This window comes from Octopus bimaculoides, chromosome 3, assembly GCF_046866305.1.
Source record: "Octopus bimaculoides isolate indiv1 chromosome 3, ASM4686630v1, whole genome shotgun sequence".
In the NCBI taxonomy this organism is placed as follows: Eukaryota; Metazoa; Mollusca; class Cephalopoda; order Octopoda; family Octopodidae; genus Octopus; species Octopus bimaculoides.
In genome coordinates this window covers 22,677,580-22,697,579 of record NC_142930.1, presented here as the reverse complement: position 1 = coordinate 22,697,579, position 20,000 = coordinate 22,677,580, and the positions used below count along the sequence as shown (strand labels likewise).

The 20,000-nt window shown below is 36.5% G+C and overlaps 1 protein-coding gene across 1 annotated transcript in view; it reads right to left on the bottom strand.

The window, feature by feature from the left end:
- Positions 1-20,000, bottom strand: part of LOC106869095 (chitotriosidase-1) — a 63,626-nt gene that overhangs the window by 9,720 nt on the left and 33,906 nt on the right. The window contains exons 4-7 of the mRNA XM_014914628.3: positions 17,050-17,143; positions 8,926-9,050; positions 7,664-7,790; positions 1,055-1,261 (exon numbers count right to left, since the gene is read on the bottom strand). Of these exons, the coding sequence (XP_014770114.1) occupies positions 1,055-1,261; positions 7,664-7,790; positions 8,926-9,050; positions 17,050-17,143 (553 nt within the window). The remainder of the gene's footprint in view (positions 1-1,054; positions 1,262-7,663; positions 7,791-8,925; positions 9,051-17,049; positions 17,144-20,000) is intronic.

The window sequence follows — 20,000 nt, the reverse complement described above, 5'->3', positions numbered from 1 at the left end:
TCATGAAATTGCGAGTTCTATTGCTACTACATAGCATCTTGGACGAACGTGTGAGTGAGATTATGGAGACGCGAATTATTACAGGACCCTGTCGTATGTGATGCACTGGTAACTCAAAAGGTACATACACCGGAAGTTAATAAACAGGTAATTCAGTTGATTGAAAACCAACAGAGAAACATCCATCAATGTATGTATGTATGTGTAGGTATATATAAAAATAAAAGAATTACTCATTTTTGCTAGCTGAGTAGACTAGAGCAACGAGAAATGAAGTGTTTTCCTCAAGAACGTAACTCATCGTCCGGTCCAGAAATCGAAACCACAATCTTGCAATTATGAACACAACACCTTTACTAAGCTATGCACCTCCACATACATAAGTATATGAATGTGATGTGTATATATGTGTATATATATATGTGTGTGTATTTACACACACACATGCCCTAGGCATGACTTTGCATCCGGTACTGGAGTCCCTGTGCGGGAGTTTTCGTGTTTTGGGGAATGTGGAATCACCTCTTAGCCACTGGTATTATAGCTGGTTGCACTGCAACGCTTTATCCACTTAAAACAAATTCACGAACAGGAACTTGTAGGACTCTTGGAACATTTGAGTTGCTTAGACTTACGCGGTTACGAGGTGATACATATATCTATTTATTACTGGTGAAGGCCGGTTTATAGGGTTATCCTAGGTTTCTCACCATAAAAGTACCCTTTATGGCGAGAAACCCAGGGTAACCCTATAAACCAGCTTTCACCAGCACTAAATATAGACTGCTCTACTGCTTGCTTAGAGTGTGCTTCTTCTCCAGGTTTATGTTTTTCTAAAAAACTATATATATATATATATATATATATATATATATATATACATACACATATGTGTCTGTGTATTGATATAGAAAAATATATCTAAGTGTATATATTTATGTCTGCGTACATATGTGTGGGTGTGTGCGTGCGCGTATGAGTATGCGCGCAAATATGTAGCTGTTATTAGACGAAGTATCATTTGTTATGTGTTATTTTTTCCCTTGCTACTTACCTCATAGAATGACAATATACCAGCTTCGTTTGTTTGAGGGCCTGGTCGTCCCCCTCTATCGGTAGATACGTTTGATCTTACTGTTGGGGCGCGTATACCATTCACTGCTGGATTGGCTAGAGTAAAGCTCATACCATACGTAGCAATACCTATAATCAAACGGTCACGTGGTATGCCCTGCCTGAGCCAAAAATTTATGGACCAAACCTGGAAATAAAAGAAAAATAAATGATAGAATTGAACAGACTATATATTTAGAAATAGGTTACCATCGTTTCTATAAAGTCCGCCGGGAATATATGTTAAATTCGGAACGTAGACGATGTCGCTAATTCCAACCGAATTTTTCAGTGTTACACTTACAGAGAAGGGGTCAACCGAAACTTATTTTTCTCCATTGGCTATTACCATAGAATAAAATGAATTTCATAGCGTATAGAATAATATTAATTACAAGGGTAGTTGAGTTGGATACCATTCCGAAAGTTTTATTTTTTAAATGGTGAATTAGTAAACCTTAATATCAAATTGAGTGAATTTCAATCTAGCTTGAATGGAATGTATTTAAATCAGAAAATTACAGAGGTGGCATACAAGGAACCTAAGGATGTGCTTACCAATATTTGTTTCCTACATTGGTTCAAAACCTGAAATGTGGAGGAGGAATATATTTTCCTCCCACCCTCTCTTCCTCATCCACCCACTCAAAGTTATTGTTATTCCTAAGATCAATACTGATCAAACACGCTTATAACCAAAAGCATTCGAGCCATCTCATATTTTTCAAGCATCCCGGTCCACATTATCCAATGTGCGAATGATTTGAGGGATAGTTGCCTGCTATTTTTAGCATGTCAAGCGAGAACAAAATGTGCTCTCGTTGGCTTGTGTACACTGTAAGCAACTTAATACTGCGAATTGTATTTCTATTATTTTTCTTTCGTAATTATAAGCAATACATGGAAGGTTTTACGAACAACAACTACAACGGTGGCTGTACAGAAGGTAACTGTATCTACGGTCTGATTGGCACCAAGTAGCGTCTCTGGACATCTGCAAAATAGATGCGCAAAGTTGATTGTAACAGCTGTTGCTGTTCGAAAATCAATCACTGTATTGTAACGACTGGTCATTACGATGCAATAAGCCAGTTTTAGCTAATATTGCACGTTGGTTGTTCATTATGCCATTGGTACTCATGTGTCTCAGTACTGACGTAAAATATTTGCTGAAAGGGGAATGACAGACAGACAGACAGACAGAAAAATAGATAGATAGATAGATAGATAGATAGATAGATAGATAGATAGATAGATGGGAGAGAGAAGGGAGAAAGAGAGACAGAAAATATATCGGAAGAAAGGACAGGGAGAGGGATAAAAAGAGATAAAATGGTGGTGAGGGAATGAGTAAAGAGAGAAAAGGAGAAAAGGAGAGAGACAGAGAACAGAAAAGATAGACAAAGCTAGAGAAAGAAAGAGAGAGAGAGAGAGAGGGGGGATGGTGAGTGTGTGAGAGAGAGAGAATAAAGAGGGATGGTGAGTGAGAGAGAGAGAGAGAGAGAGAGAGAGAGAGAAAGAGAGAGAGTATAAATGTAAGGGGCAAGTTATTGGTGGGGCAAGTACGAGGATGGGCTGAAAAGTTCATAGGCTGACTATGAAGGAATGATGCTAGAGCTATGAAATCTTGCATGCATTAATTCCCATTCATAATAGTAATAACTGAGTTGTTTTTGTTTTTTTTAATCCAGGTAAACTGACACCTGACTGTTCAAAGAAGACTTCAAAAGTAACTAGTAACAACTTCCCTTGAAAATCCTTTCTACTCTAGGCACAAGGCCTGAAATTTGGGGTCCAATCGATTAGATCGACCCCAGTACGCAACTAGTGCTTAATTTATCGACTACGAAAGAACGAAAGGCAAAGTCGACCTCTGCGGAATTTGAACTCAGAACAAAAAGACAGACGAAATGCCGCTAAGCATTTCCCCCGGTGTGCTAACGTTTCTTATTTCTTTATTGCCCACAAGGGGCTAAGCATAGACGGGACAAACAAGGGCAGACAAACGGATTAAGTCGATTAGATCGACCCCAGTGCGTAACTGGTACTTTATTTATCGACCCCGAAAGAACGAAAGGCAAAGTCGACCTCGGCGGAATTTGAACTCAGAACAAAAAGACAGACGAATATATATATATATATATATATATATATATATATATATATATATATATATATATGCGCGCCTGTGCGCGTATGCGTGTGTTTTCGTTCGTCCCCACCACCGTTTGACCAAACGGCGCTGGTTTGGTTACGTCCCCGTAACTTAGTCGTTCGGCCTAAGAGACCGATTGAATATGGACCAGACTTGAGACAAAAAAAAAAAAAAAAAAAAACGTAAGTACTAGGGTCGATTCGTTCGACTAAAACCCTTCAAGACGGTGTTTCAGTATGGCTGCAGGCCAATGATTGAAACAATTGGGAATAACTGAAACTTGCATTTATGTCAGAAGTTAAATAATAAAAAGCTAAGGGTTGTATATTCAATCCCCTGTCCGCTAAATTAATGAAAGATATTTGAGTCTTGACAGCTGCAAATGGCTGCATCGGTAGGATCTCGGACAAACGACTGAGAGATCAACTGATCCCAACATTGTCATTGTCACAATGTTGATTCTTTGAGTGAGATGCTTAATTCTCCATTGTCTAGAGCACTTGTTTTAAATAAATACCATTAGATAGCCAGCGTAAACAGCGGGAGTACTGTAAATTTAATGAGTGTTTTGTTTACTGACAATGTTGAGATTAGGTCTTCGTCTCAGCTTGACCTCTAAATCAGTCACTAACGACACAACACTACTTTCAGTTGAATCATCAGATGAGCAACTCCTTGTGTAGCTCTCGACTTGCTAGAAACAACGGCGAAATTCCTTTGATTGACCTCTAACAATCTTAAAAATGAGAAGGACACTTCGAATAAGGTTGCTCCAAGCATACTATTCCTGACAACAATATAGAGTGGTGGTCATGGATAGGAAGACTTTGATCATAGATCTCAATTAGGGCTGACCTAATTGACTAGATCTATGAGAACAACAACAAAATCAACTGCATTTTATCTATAGTTTACACAAGTAATGGATGTGTCTTTTATTATAAATTAACAATTTTGGTGAAATTTCGGTATTAAACTGAACAGAATAAGTATACATACATATGTACTGACATATACACACCAAGATAAGAAGATAAGGCATATATGATTTAAGGACGTCGTAAATTTTGGAAGACTGAAAATACCCTTTACTATGTGAATTTCTGAGGTGCAGAGAGCAGTTTCAGCCGAGAATTTATCCAGTATCGCTAAGATTTTATAAATCGTGAACCACGCAACTTCAGAAACTTAAGTCATACTATTCACACAGACGAAACTTAAAGATGACATTCTGTTCACACGGACGATGCTTAATCATCACTATTGTCTAATTCCTGACATGCCTATTTTATGTAAAGAATGTTGTCGCTGTCACATGTAGATAGCCAGAACGTCAGAATGGCTACTTTGAAGCAAATTTAGCTTTCTCCTAAAAAAAAAAAAAAGAAAAAAAATACTAAAAATAAAATAAAACATTTTGAAACAAAGTTTCTGTAAAACTTTGCAGAGTTCCTCTTTGACAGTGAATAACGAAGCTGCCGCACTAATGGCGAGCAAGTGTCAAATCTCATTAATTGTCAAAACACTTAGAAGCATTTCATTTTTTATTTATTTTTTTTTTTTTGCTGCGAGTACAATGGTTGCGAACATTAGCAGTTATAAATATTTAACGATTTAACTAAGTTGAAAGATTTAAAATAGCAAATGATAAAACTATTTTAATGGCAATTATTAACGAATAAGTGTAAAGTAGTTGGGGGTAAGGTTGGTGGGGGGACATCATTATGATTCTATAATTCTGTAAGATGGAGACTAATATTGTATTTATGATTAAAATAGTGTAACAAATCGTGATTTTCTTCACACGATTGAAGTGTTCGGTGTATGCACTATAATGGCTTTTAAATTGGAGGCAGAAGAAACACCTTTCATACTGGATCAAGAGGCGTTGCTGTCTTAAATTTACAGGGCCACGTCAGAAATCTAAACAGTCTTATATTCTCTTCTATACTTTAAAGTTCATAATAATTTCTTATATTGGCAAGAAGCCACCGATCTCTTGATGAGGTTAGTATATTTAATCGAATGCCAAGTGTTTATTTCATTGAATCGGAGGTATGAAAAGAAAGTATGAAGAAAAAGACTTGTGAAAGTATACGAGTAATCTAATTTTTCTGCTAACCCATCGCCTTTTTTTTTTTTTTTTTGGTTCCTATCAGTAGCCATAGATAACCTTGTTGAGAGGGTATAGAAGAGTAACCAAAGAATCGGAAGTTCGTATCGTACCCTCGATGTTGTATTCTATATATCTACGGTTATGACATTAATACCAACGACTCAGTCCAGTTGGCTTGCTTCACAAAGCAGAACAAAGCATAATAGATTTGACTAATACTTCGTTGGCTGAAAAAAAAAAAAACTGAGAACAAGACTTCTTGTAGAAACATCTGTAGTGTTTTCTTCCACGAGAGAAAACATTAACAATGCGACTATTTTAAAACTCTTTCTCTACCCTCAGACTAAACTTGAAAACAGTAAATTACTTGATGCTAATTAGTTTGAAAATTAGAAATGTCCAAGTCGGTGAAGTGTCAGCTTATAGAGCGAAGTGTCGTTAGTTCATATTTTATTGGTGATTCTGGAGCAACAAAGGCATTCAATCATCAATGACCAATTTCCCTCAACTGGAGACAAACATGGGTTTCAAATTTTGGCACAAGGCCAGCAATTTCTGAGGATGGAGTTGGGGTAAGTCGATTACATCGACCCTGGTACTCAGCTGGTACTTATTTTATCGACTCCGAATGGATAAAAGGTAAAGTCGACTTCGGTGGAATTTGAACTCGGAAAGTAAAAACGGACGAGATGTCGCTAAGCATTTTGTCCGGTGTGCTAATGATTCTGTCAGCTTGCCACCTTGAAGGAGACAAACATTCGTAACGAGAATAGGCTAGCGCAGTAAAACAGCGAGAAAACTAACCAACTGATGAGTACTTTGATAGTTTTAGGTATGGACATGTGGTTAAGAAGTTTTCTTCGTAATCGCATGCTTCGAGTTTGGTTCCGCTGCGTATCACCTCGGGCAAGTATATTCTACCATAACCTGAGAATGACCAATAACTTGAAAGTGGAATATGGTACACTTAAACTGAATCTCGTCTTCAACACACACATACACACACACACACACACACACACACACACACACACACACACACATACACACACATCTATTGGTACATGTGTGTGTGCGAATTTATATTTTTCGCTGATGTAAGCTAATAAATGTGTGAAACACCAACAAAAAAAAAAGAAAGAAAGATTCTTCGAAAAAGGTTCTTTGTGAGAACAAAGTATTTTGTACCCAGTTCTGGACATTCATTTGTCACCTCGTCAACAAATAATTGCTTGGTTTGACGGAAACATCTAACCATCGACTCAAAATACAATATAAAATAAAACAATAAACTTCTCTAAAAATGAGTTTTACTTGTTGACTTACACTAAGTGTAGTTAAATAAAAACAACGCCTGAAGTAGAACTCAAATGACCGAATGAGTCATAAGTCTGCCCATCACGTTGTGGTTGCTGTTGTGTAGTCCCAAGATAAATTCTGATCGAGCAGATCTAAAATTTAGGGAGTTTCATCCGTGATCATCACATCTGATTTTTTGGCACTGTATATCTAGGACTATATTGCCAAAATGTGTTTTTAATGTATTCAGTATAGTTGGTTGTAATTTGAAAAAATATTTGGCTGTTATATCTTGTAGGCAGAACGTCTCGGTACGTTAGAATTCGCGTCTCTTCTACTGCAAACAAATTTATTCGTATTTGAGCCAGTGAAAGCGCTTCTAGGTGATCGAACGAAAGTGCAGAAAAATCTTCCTTAAATCACAAACTGCCACCTTATAAAAGGTACCCTATCAAAAGTAAATAAACACTAATTGATGGCAGGTTCTCGGTTTCGACAACGAAGATACAACTGTTCATCAAGAGAACTAACTGTTCATTTAATTAGGGTATAAATGACTGAGCGTTTCCTCAGACACGTGTACCCTTAACAAAATTCTCAGGCAGGATCAGCGTGACACGCTGTATAACAGAGCTGTATTTCTGAAATACAAGTGCAATCTCTCCTACTAGCTTCAATACAGTTTCTGTTAACCCAGTTTTACTTACAAGAAATCGGTCAATCCGAGGCTATTGAAGATGTCATTTGATACGAAATTGCCAGGTGGTGGGATCGAACGAGGGACTTCGTGGTTGAGAAGCAAACGTCTTAAGCATTCGGTTATACTGTTTCTATACAGAAAAATCAGTGATACACACCTGGGTGGGGAAGAACCGTCAACCTTTTGGTTAACAGACTAACGCGCTAACCGAGTGCGTTACAAACATCTCATATGTTTCTATATGTGTTAATAAATAGTATAATAATATAAACTGTCTTACCTGATTCAGTTGTGATTGTTCACCTGGAGGATCTGAGGCCGAACCGTACAGAGGGCTATGGTGTCCCGTTTGTGTCTCCCACAAACCGTGATAGTTGTAGGTCATCAAGAGCATGTAGTCAATATATCTAGAAAGAAAGACAATGATAAATGTCAATCTTAGAGAATCTGATTGTTAAATATAATCACAACGGTGGACAAGCAGAATCGTTAGAACCTCGGACAAAATGTTCGCGACATTTAGTTACGTTCCTTTCCTTTCTAAATGCAAATTCTTTCATCCTTCCGGGCTCGTTAAAGTAACGTACCATTTAAGTACAGCCATCTTCGTTTATAATGGGTGCTTTTTTTTTAAATCACCAAGTTAAACGAATTAGTGATAAATAAATAATAGAACAGATGGGGGAAATGTAGGTTTCGTTCCGAGACCCCAAGTTGTCCTGAGCATTGTGGATGATCGCTGGGGTGCGCTGTTGCGGTTCAAGTAGAATCTTTGACTGACTATCGACAGTGTTATCACATATGAATTCGTAATAAGCGTAACGTGGTTCACAATTGAGCTTACGGTGTTATCTCGGATCAGTGATGAGTGAATCAGCGATAAACGAGGATAGATGTTCTGAGGTCAATTCAGTATTCTTATAAAGCAGCGTTTCTTAACTTTTTAGCATCATGGCTAATTTTTTTAAATCTATAGTTCTCTGCGATCCATTTTAAATATTTAAAGAAAATACATTTAACAGCGCTGCTCAGGAATTTTGTAACCCGGATGAAGCTTTCGAAATTCTGGAGCTGTATTTGTCTCGTAAGTGACTTGACCTGAAATAGTGTATTGTAAACGAAGCAACTCTATCATGGAAGAACAATTCAAGTCCTTTAATAACACACAAATACTGTTAAATTCGTTTTAAATGTATTTCCCCCCATGCGTAAAAAATTTCGTCCATCAACTTTTTAAAGAATGAAGTGTGATATTAGAGGGAAGTCGGAAGCTGTTTCTAGTGAGTCGAACGACCACGTAGACACTCCGTCATCGAGCTTAGAAATAGAGAATGATCGACACTGAACTGGCAATTGACTCTCCAACAAGATTTACTGAAGCCTGATAGATATTTGTGTGATGTGGAAAGAAATAGTCAAAGAAAGATTCGAATGTTTATGTGACTGACTGCCTCATACACCATGGCGGCGGTAAATGGTTTAGCTTAGCTAAAATTGATGAGAGATAAACTTAAAAACGGTTTAACGAAAGTGCTTTCTTACTTGACAATTTCTGTAGTTTCGTAAGCTTTCCCGATATAATAAGATCCGGATGCAGTCGCCAGAGTAAGGATGAGTTTCTCGTGGCCAGTTTGCTGTGATTCTCGCCTGAAAGAGTCTTGCAAAGTCTAAAAGACAGAAAAAAGTAAGCTTTCAGTTATCTGTTTTGTTTCAGTATGCACAAATAACTTTATCTATCTATCTATCTATCTATCTATCTATCTATCTATCTATCTATCTATCTATCTATCTATCTATCTACCATATAGCGAATTGTTCACGTAAAATATCTATCTTACACACACACACACACACACACACACACACACACACACACACACACACACACACACACACACACACACACACACACAATTTGATAACAGTTTGACTCAGCTTCATTCGACTTAAAGTTTCGTAGACTCGATGAATATGTGTGATTGTGTGTGCGCGTGCGTGATGGTAGCAATATATAGCTATTACACATAGATAATATTAATGCGCCTGCAGGGTGTATTCTAACCGCTGTGTCACTTAACCTGACGTTGGAGTGTCATGGTGGGACAGGGGTTTGAATCCTATTCTATCGTGAAAGGCAGTGCTGACATTGACGGGATTTGAACTCAACGTAAAACAGTTGCACTAAATACCACAAGACATTTTGTCTGACTCAAATGACTCTGCCAATCCACCGTCTTACACGCATATAGGCTCCCATACAATGGTACACACACACTTACATATATACATACATATATACACACATATAAATACATACGTATGTACATAGATACACAAAGATAAACGTATTGTTTTCTAAGTACCTCAAAACAATTGCCAAGCCGTCTTCACTCCAGCCCGCAACACCCCAAAACGCAACTCATACCTTATCAATACTTGAGACATTTCGCACCCTAACTACTTTCAGTAAATTACAAAGAATTGAACGAAAGAATTGAGTAAATGGAACCGTTCTTTTATATTTTACGCTTGACTGAACGTCATCTGTCGTTCTCTATCTATTAATTCTATTAGAGTTCCACTTGATATATTTTCACTTGACTTGGTTTAACACTGATGATACAAGGACGTGTTTTTCGCCACCCTGTGGTTAATGTCGTCACAAGTATTCATAAACAACGATGTAATTCTCAATACTATAAACTCCGAATGACACAAAATTATAAATTGCTTCCCCACTTTTTTTGTCGCCCATCTTTTCTGTTACTCCTTTTCACTGACTATCATTGTTGATTATTTCTTTCTCTCTTAAGTATCAAACTAGCTTTCTCTTTCCCTTTTTATCATCTTATTTCCTTCCCGCTCTCTCTTTCTCTGTCACACGCACTCATACATTTTCATGTACGTACGCTGTTTATAGTTGAAAATAAGCATTTAAAGATCACATAAGGCAACGAGCTGGCAGAATAGTTAATACGCCGGACAAAATGGTTAGCGGCATTTTATCTCGTTGAACAGATTTTAACTTTGCTCAGAGACACGGCTAAATACCAATGTTCATAGATAAGAAAAATCGTATAAAACTTCTTGATTTTATTTCCGGAATCTCAGCAGCCAGACTTTCAAAGGAATTATATCATGTCTATCTTTTATTTCCTTCCTACTTTTCAATTCTTCTCTAAGACTTTCACCGTTCTATATTTCGGTAAAATTCCACCGAGATTTCATTTCTCTTGCTGTTGTTAGTATTGTTGTAGCGTATGGTTTCAAATATTATTTTTCGAATGTGTCCTTAATTTTGCAGCGTTCTCTAACGATCTTCAATTCATTTTTTACAGGTTTCTTTACCTTGAATATATCTCCCAAACCATTTCAAGTTCTTTCTATATAAGTACAAAATAATCTCGTAGGAGTGGCTGCGTAGTAAGAAGTTTGCTTCCCAAGCACATGGTTCAGGGATCAGTCCCACTGCGTAGCACTTTGGGCAGGTGTCTACTACTATAGCCCCGGGCCGACCAAAACCTTGTGAGTGGATTTGGCAGATGGAATTTGAAAGAAGTCCAACACGGAGTTCAACGAGGTGAGTTCGTTTTTCTCATACGGTAATACTTGCTGAAGAGAGTTGAGGCATTAGCTAGAACTCGAAATCATGATCCAAGTATATCCAATTCTTCATTATACAGCTTTGTTCTGTGGAGATTCTGATAATCGTTACTCGCCCGATTTCTGTTGGTCCGTTTTATATTTCAGCGTAATTTGGTGGTTTACTTGAGGATTTAGCTTCTCTTTCCAGCAAGTAGGCACATTGTGTGCCTTCTGTTGTAATTATAGTTAATTATAATTATCAATTTTATTCTCTAGCTATTTAACGCTATTATTACTTGCTACCACCTATATTTTTGTTGTTATTGTCAATTATTTAAATTTACCGCTGATAATAATAATAAAAAATATCTATATGAATATTCATTTGAATATTTACTCTTTATATATATATATATATATATATATATATATATACACTCACACACGCACACACACACACACACACATACATACATGTGTGTGTGTTTCTTTATGTTTCCCCTCTCACCGCTTGAAAGTTAGTTTGTTTACGTCCCTGTAAACTAGCGGCAGAAAGAGTCGATAAGATAAGTACTAAACTTTAAAAAAAATGTTCTGCAGTCGATTTGCTTGATTAAACTCTTGAAGGCGGTGCCCCAGAATGACCGCAGTTTAATGACTGAAAACCAGTAACAAAATAAGATATTATTGTTATCACTTACTAAGGTCAAGTGCCAGACGATAAAATAGGTACCAGTGGAATTTCTTTGAATCGACCCCACTTTTCGTTCCAGATTATTAGAGGCTTTATACCGAAGCTGGGAATCTTTATAATTTTGATTTTAAGGATTTTTAATATGGATACAAGACCAGACTTTTGTTTGGACTTAAAAGAGGTATCATCACTCATGTCCATACCCAGGTCTCTCACTGATTTATGCTCTGGGATTGAAATTCCCTGCGGACCAGTGTACTCTGTAAGTTTCATATTCAGTTTTGGACGTTGGTAGCGCAGGGCTTGGAATTTTTCAGCATTAAACTGCATATTATTACCTCCGCCCATCTGTAAATTGAGTCCAACTCCTGCTGCAGCTGTGGAACATCACTGGAGTTCTGTATTTTCTGCAAGACTTTCGTATCGTCTGCGTAGCTTGCAAGGGTGGCTATCCGGGCACTTGAGGGCATATCTGAGAGGGCGACAATAAAAAGCAATGGCCCCAAGACCGTGCCCTGTGGAACACCGCTCACTATTTGTGTTTTCATAGAGGTGGCTCCATTAGCCACTACTGCCCGACTTCTATCTTTCAGACAGTCATGTAACCACTCTCCAAGTTTTCCAGCTATGCCAAGATCACGCAGTTTGTGGCATATCACACCATGATCCACTTTGTCAAAAGCTTTTGCAAAATCAAGGTATATTACGTCCACATTTGAGTTGTTGAGTAACTGCCTCAACATCCAGTCATAATGTTGTAAGAGCTGGGTCAGGCAGTTCCTACCTGGTCGAAAGCCATGTTGGGTATCACTCAGCAAATTATTTTCTTCAAGGAATGCGATTAGTTTTCCTCTGACTATCTTTTCCATGACTTTGCTGATGTGTGAAGTCAGAGAGATAGACCTATAATTTTTGGCATCTGATATCTGCTTCCCCCTTTATGGATTGGGCATATTATTCCCTCCTTCAGCTTGCTTGGCAGTCTGCCATTTGCGAGAAAGCTCTGGAAGAGGATCTGGAGGGGTTTTGCCAGGGCATGCTTATACGATTTAAGGAGGATTGCTAGGAAACCATCAGGACCAGCATATATTTATATGCATATATATATATATGAATATATATATATATATATATATATATATATATATATATATATATTTATTTATTTATAAGTATATATATATATATATATATATATATATATATATATATATATATATATGTAAATATATATTTTTTTAATTTTTTTTTTATTTATGTGTTTCAGCCAAGTGGCTGCGGTCATGCTGGTGCACCACCGTGATTTTCACGTTCCTTGCATGGCTCTTCTCCCCCACCTGACATGGTCCAATCAAGAGTTTTGATGGCACATCTGGTGTATAAGAGAATTTGACACAGCTGCCCTAAACTGCGTCTCATTACGAGCCATTGGTTCGTCTGGTATCTTGGAGAGGAAAGCGTCAAGTTTTGTCTTGAAGACCTCCGCATCCATGTCTTGCATGTCTCTCAAATGTTTTGGCAGGGCATTGAAGAGCTGAGGTCCTCTGAAACCGAGGCTGCTGCAGTATCTCGTTCTTATGTGAGATGCAGTGGACGGTACCTTTGGCACCATGCAGTGGCGACCCGTGCGGGCATTCCTGTAGTACTTGATACCAAAGTTTGGCACCAGTCCTTCCAGTATTTTCCATATGTATATTATTACATATCTCTCCCGCCTGCGCTCCAGGGAGTAGAGACCTAGTGCCTTCAGTCGCTCCCTGTAGTTCATCTGTTGGACTGTGGCGATCTTTTTTGTATAGTGCCGCTGAATTGCCTCGAGTTCTGCTGTCCGCTTAACACTGTGTGGTGACCACAACTGAGAGCAATAGTCTAGGCGGCTCAGAACAAATGTCTTCCATAGAATCAACAAGACTTTTTGATCCCTTGTACGGAAAGTCCTCAGTATCCACCCTGCCAGTTGTCTGCACCTTGCTGTCAACTTGACAATGTGCATGTGAAATGATGCATCACTACACATGTTGATGCCCAGATCTCTCACTGTTTGTGGTTCTGGGATTGCAGTACCTCCAGGCCCTGTGTATGCCAGTTGGGAGGTACTTGTGGTCTTGTAGCGCAGTACTTGAAATTTTTTTGGATTGAACTGCATATTATTTTGCTCTGCCCACTCATATATTGCATTTAGGTCATTCTGTAGGCTTACAATATCATCAGGATTCTTTATTGCCTGAGATATCTTTGTGTCATCAGCATAGCTAGTGACAGTGGCTCTCCAAGTGACCGTGGGCATGTCCAGAAGGGCCACTATGAACAGTAGTGGCCCCAGAACAGTTCCCTGTGGAACACCGCTCAATATTTGTGTTTCCCTAGATAGTTCTCCATTGGCTGCAACTGTCTGACTTCTACCATTCAGGAAGTCATGCAGCCACTCTCCTAATTTATAAAGTATATATTTATAAAGTATATATTTATAAAGTATATATATATATATATATATATATATATATATATAAACAAATATATATTTATATGTATATATATATATATATATATATAGAAATATATATTTATAAGTATATATATATATATATATATATATATATATATATATATATATATATATATATATATATATATATATATATACAAATATATATTTATATGTATATATATATATATATATACAAATATATATTTATATGTATATATATATATATATATATAGAAATATATATTTATATGTATATATATATATATATATATAGAAATATATATTTATAAGTATATATATATATATATATATATATATATATATATATATATATATATATATATATATATATACAAATATATATTTATATGTATATATATATATATATATACAAATATATATTTATATGTATATATATATATATATATAGAAATATATATTTATATGTATATATATATATATATATATAGAAATATATATTTATAAGTATATATATATATATATATATATATATATATATATATATATATATATATATATATATATGTATATATATATATATATATATAGAAATATATATTTATATGTATATATATGTATATATATATATATATATATATATATATATATATATATATATATATATATATATATATATTTATATATATATATATATATATATATATATATATATATATATATATATATATATATTTATATATATATATATATATATATATATATATATATTTATATATATTTATATATATATATATATATATATATATATATATATATATATATATATATATATATATATATATATATATATATTTATGTTTATATATATGTAAGCAAACATTCATACACACCTACACACAAGTGTCAACACACACAGATATAGACGAGTACACACACACACACACACACACAGAGCCACGTTAAGTCAAATGCTTTTCGCGTTCTAATTACTTTTGTCTTGTTTCAAAATTTCAAAACTGTAATGCGCGCGCGCGTGCGTTTGTGTGTAACTTTTTGCTTCTGTCCTTGTGAGAGTGTGTATTTGCATATGTGCTCCTGCATGTGTTTGTATGTGCACCTGTATATATCTGTGTACATGTGCACATGGGGCTCCTTCGTGTGTGATAGTGTGTGTATATATATGCATCTATATACGCAACGATGACTTGCATCTATTGCTATGCGCCACCAACAAAGTCTTATTACTCATAGAGTATCATTTACTCCTCACTCTATAACATCGTAAATCAGTCTTGTCTAAAATTTAATCAAGAGTCATTTCATATACAAACGTATATTATGTATCAATGAGATATCCAACGATTCGATATCATTGTAAAGATGGATATTCTTTTTTTTATTAAGTATCAGTGTGAGGTGGCTGTGAAAGAGAGTGGGAGTAGGAATGTGTGGTTATAAGTGGTGGGAGTTAGCGAGAGGTGGAGAGAAGTGGTGTTATGCATGTGGTAGGAAGTGACGAACAATGCATGAAGGGGAGTTATCGACAGCAATTGATCGTATACCATTTATGATACGTCATTTGCAATGAGATTTGTGGTAAAAAGGAAAATGATATAGTTAGCTAGAGCATTGTCAGTGGGCGTCGACGACGACGACGATGATGATGAGGTCCATCATCATCATCATAATGTTTTTTCTTCTTGCTGTTCCTACTGGTGTTGGGTTGGTTTCTTGGTGATAACAATTGCTTTGATATTCTCTTGGTAATGCAGTTAATAACAACCAGACTCGCCTGAGAATTTTGCTTCGTTGTGGTTCCTACTCCCAGATCAGCCCTGATGAAACAGATTTATAACCAAGGCCCTCCAGGCATGACATTCCCCACCTTTTTTAAAGCATAATATATCTTGGATTAGATTATCCTAGATTCAATACGTTAGTCTCCTTCCTTCTTTAAAGATGGGATGATTTAGTTGCTATTTCTAGTAGACTGAACGATTATGCATACGCTCCTTTGAATCATGTGTGTCGCTTGTAATAATGCCAAGCGCGTTATTCTTTGTAATTTGTAAAGTGTTTGGATTTTATAGTGCAGTGATTGGAGTTTTACTGAAGCTGGTATAATTGCGATAAACTTAATACATTTGCATATATCAGGTCTTTGTATTGGACAAATGGGATTTATATCAATGTTCAAAGTGTGTATTTTTTCTCTACTATGTCTCCTATGGGTGTGGGTAATTACTGCTACTTTATTTTCTCTGCGTGCATGTCTGGTAGTCTCTTATCTATTACTTGTTTCAGGTGTATGGACTGTGGCCATGCTGAAGCATCGCCTTGAAAGTTTTTGGCGAACTAATCGACCTTAGTACTTATTGTATTGGTTTGTTATGCCGAGTCGCTAAGTTACGGGAACGTAAACATAAGTCAAAGGCTGATTGGATAGACCTATAACGCAGAGACCCCCACCATGACCATCTCTCCTAGGAGTATATAAGAGGTATTATCCTCTGTAGCTTCGTAAAACTCTAGAATATAGTTTGAGATTTGGCTGCTAATTTTAGCAGGTCAGTTAATCACAAATAAGCGTTGCTGTTAGCTGTAACGGTCTTGATGGTTGTTTATTCCTGACCGAACAGGCCTATGATAAAAAACAACCCAGCCGTCACCACCACACCTTTCAAATCTACTGAGTTAAATTTAACTCTATTACTAGCAGGTCTTGGAACTACGTAGAGGCTCACTCGTTGGTACGTTCTTAGTGTTGGTGTTGATTGTAGTGCTGGTACTAGTAGTGACGTTGTTAGAAATAATGGTGTTGGTTGTAGTAATGGCATGTGGTGGTGCTGGTGGTGGTTAGGGACAATGATGGTGATTATGACAAGATTCCAAAGAAAACGTCCTCATATTTACTTACCTTGAGCATGACTGTGAAAGCATGTTTGTCACTTGGTACACTTCCTCTGACCCCAGGGAATTCCCAGTCCATGTCTAAACCATCGAAACCATAGCTAAAAACAGGGAGGAAAATGAGATAATGAACGTGAAGGTCGAGAAGAAAGTCTAAAAGAAACACGTACGTTGATTAACAAAAACTTCATCAGAAGCGATAAACCATCGTATTTAGTTCTAGCCTTCTATGTTCCAATTGAAATTACACCGGAATCAATTTAGGTCATCATATCGTTGTATGTGAAACTTAGTCTGTGGCTAGTGATAGAAGTCTTAGTGGAATGACAGACTTGGCAGGAATTGGAAAATTTCAAAATAATTCGCGTAGCCCCCCCCCCCTTATCCCTGGAAGGCTGTTAATACAAAGTTGGGTAGTAATCTCTTCACAATGTGAGACGGGATTAAAAATTTGAACTTGAAATGAAATATGATGAGATACGAAGTGTTCTCGTATAAATGTCTATCTATAATGTAAATTCTTTTTTTTTAATTGTCTATATTTATCTCTTTTATCTTTTGCTTGTTTCAGTCATAAGATTGCGGCCATACTGGAACATCGCCTTGAAGGGTTTAGTCGAACAAATCCATCCCCAGTACTTTTTTCCTAAGCCTGCTGAACAGCTGCGCTACGAGTACGTAAACAAACTAACATTGGTTGTTAAGCGGTGGTAGAGGACAAGCACAAAAACACGTGCGCGCACACACACACATACACACACGCACACATGCACACGCGCGCACACACATATATGCTCAGTCTACCAAGTCCACTATCAAGGCTTTGGTCGCTCCTCGGTTATAATGAAAGACACTTGCCCATGGTGCCACACAGTGGGACTGAATCTGAAACCATGTGATTGGGAAGCAAACTTCTTGCGAAACTGCCACACCTATGGCGAAGTTCTTACAATTTCTAGTTAGTGGTTAGTCTCTTCCTCCTTCGACTATGCAATAAAAAAAAAACTGAATATTACTTGAATAAAAAGAGTCGTCAGATCGTATTTGCAACATATTTTCGATCCCAAGTGAAGACATAACCCGTCACTGATGTCGTTAATGTCTCTCCAGACATGTATAACAATCCCAGATATATATTTCATTGCGATAGAACTTTGTGTTTTGACGAAAGAAACCAATATTCTAACGATTGTGAAGTTAGAGTTAATATATTTAATGCAATGAGCAGCGGAAATCTCACTACAGAGAATTATGTACTGAAGAAATAAAAGACCGGTAAAGACATTAGCCAATGACTAACATTTTTTTAACTACTCCGGCATGTAGGGGAGACAACTCCAGATATATTTCGATATAATTTGACTTCCTCAGCAAAGAAAATCTTATTTGCCAGAGGTAGTGATGAAAAAACCACTAAAGAAATATACAGTACTGTACTCGAGAAAGGATAAAAAATTTGCATATTTTTTTGTGAATAGATTGCCGATCGAAATAACTCAGTAATACTATCCATACGAAAAACTGATTTTACTGTTTTTATATTTAACATATTTAATGAAGTAAGTATAGCCGAGGGATGCTGAACTACACTTTTGGGGTTGTGACTCATGGCCAGAAAACGTAACTTCAACAAAAAGGATGATTTGCCAGGAGAACCAGTTCTTAACCACACAATATGAATTTACGCTTCGTTCTCTCTTAAATTAAGTATAAATATTTATCTACTTTAAATTGAACACTTAACTACCACTCCGTCCTGTCACATTGATAATCCGTTGGTGATTTAGTATCTGTATAGTCTCATAATATTGTCTTATATAGGAAATGTCATATTTTGATTCTATCTTCGACGAGTAATTTAACCCGAAAATATGAATAAATAAATTTATGGATGAGTTTTTTCCTAAATAAACATTGCAATGAATAGAATCGGGTTTCAAGACCAGTCAGTGGGTTTGCTGTTCCTTTATGACCTTAAATTGGTGATTAATGAGATATAATCATTTTACATTACTAATATTAAAGGTCTAAGTCAGTCAAGGACAACTCTTTTTTTGAGAAACGGGTTGCATGAGACATGGATCATTATTAGGCGGGCCGCACACAACTAAAAGATAATTCTTTGCAACGTGTGCAATTCAGAATATCCCGTGAGCCGCAGTTTGCCCATGGCGGATTTAAGTGGCACGCACGCACGCACGCACGCACGCACACACACACACACACACACACACACACACACATGTATGCCTAAATGGATAGATGTACGTGTGTGTATATATGCATCTCTCTCTCTCTCTATATATATATATATGTGTGTGTGTGTGTGTGTGTGTGTGTGTTTACAGAGATAGATAAATAGAGAGAGAGAGAGAGGGCAACTGTTCAAAATGAATTTTAACCGCGTCTGAGGGCCTGTAACGGCTAACAATGCATACTCTTCTTCCAGAGCAAACTATACTAAAAGGAGAAGAAGAAAATGGAGAGGGTTGCAAGTACTACTGCATTAAGATGATCATATTACACGCGCGCGCGCGCACACACAATATACACATAGTACACAGAAGTGATCTCATTGATCAGAGTAGTGTCGATGGCGAAGTGGTAAAAGCGATGCATGATGGTAATGATAATAGTGATGATGTTAGTATTATTGTTGTTGATAATTATGGTTTATTACTGAAAAAAAAAATGAAAAAAAAAAGCAGACACGCGTATACATACTCTTTCCCTCTCTCTTCCACTATTTCTTCCTCGCTTTCACATACACAGCAAGCAAACACGGTCATGTACAAAACCATTTGAAAAACCAGCAGGCGGTAAAAAATTTACTGGCCGACATTTTGAATGCAGCAGACGATAATAAAGATTTGAAAAGGATAAGAAGACGAGAAAATATTTGTTTTATTTTTTAAATAAAAAAAAAAAGCAGTTACAACAATAATAAATGTATGAATA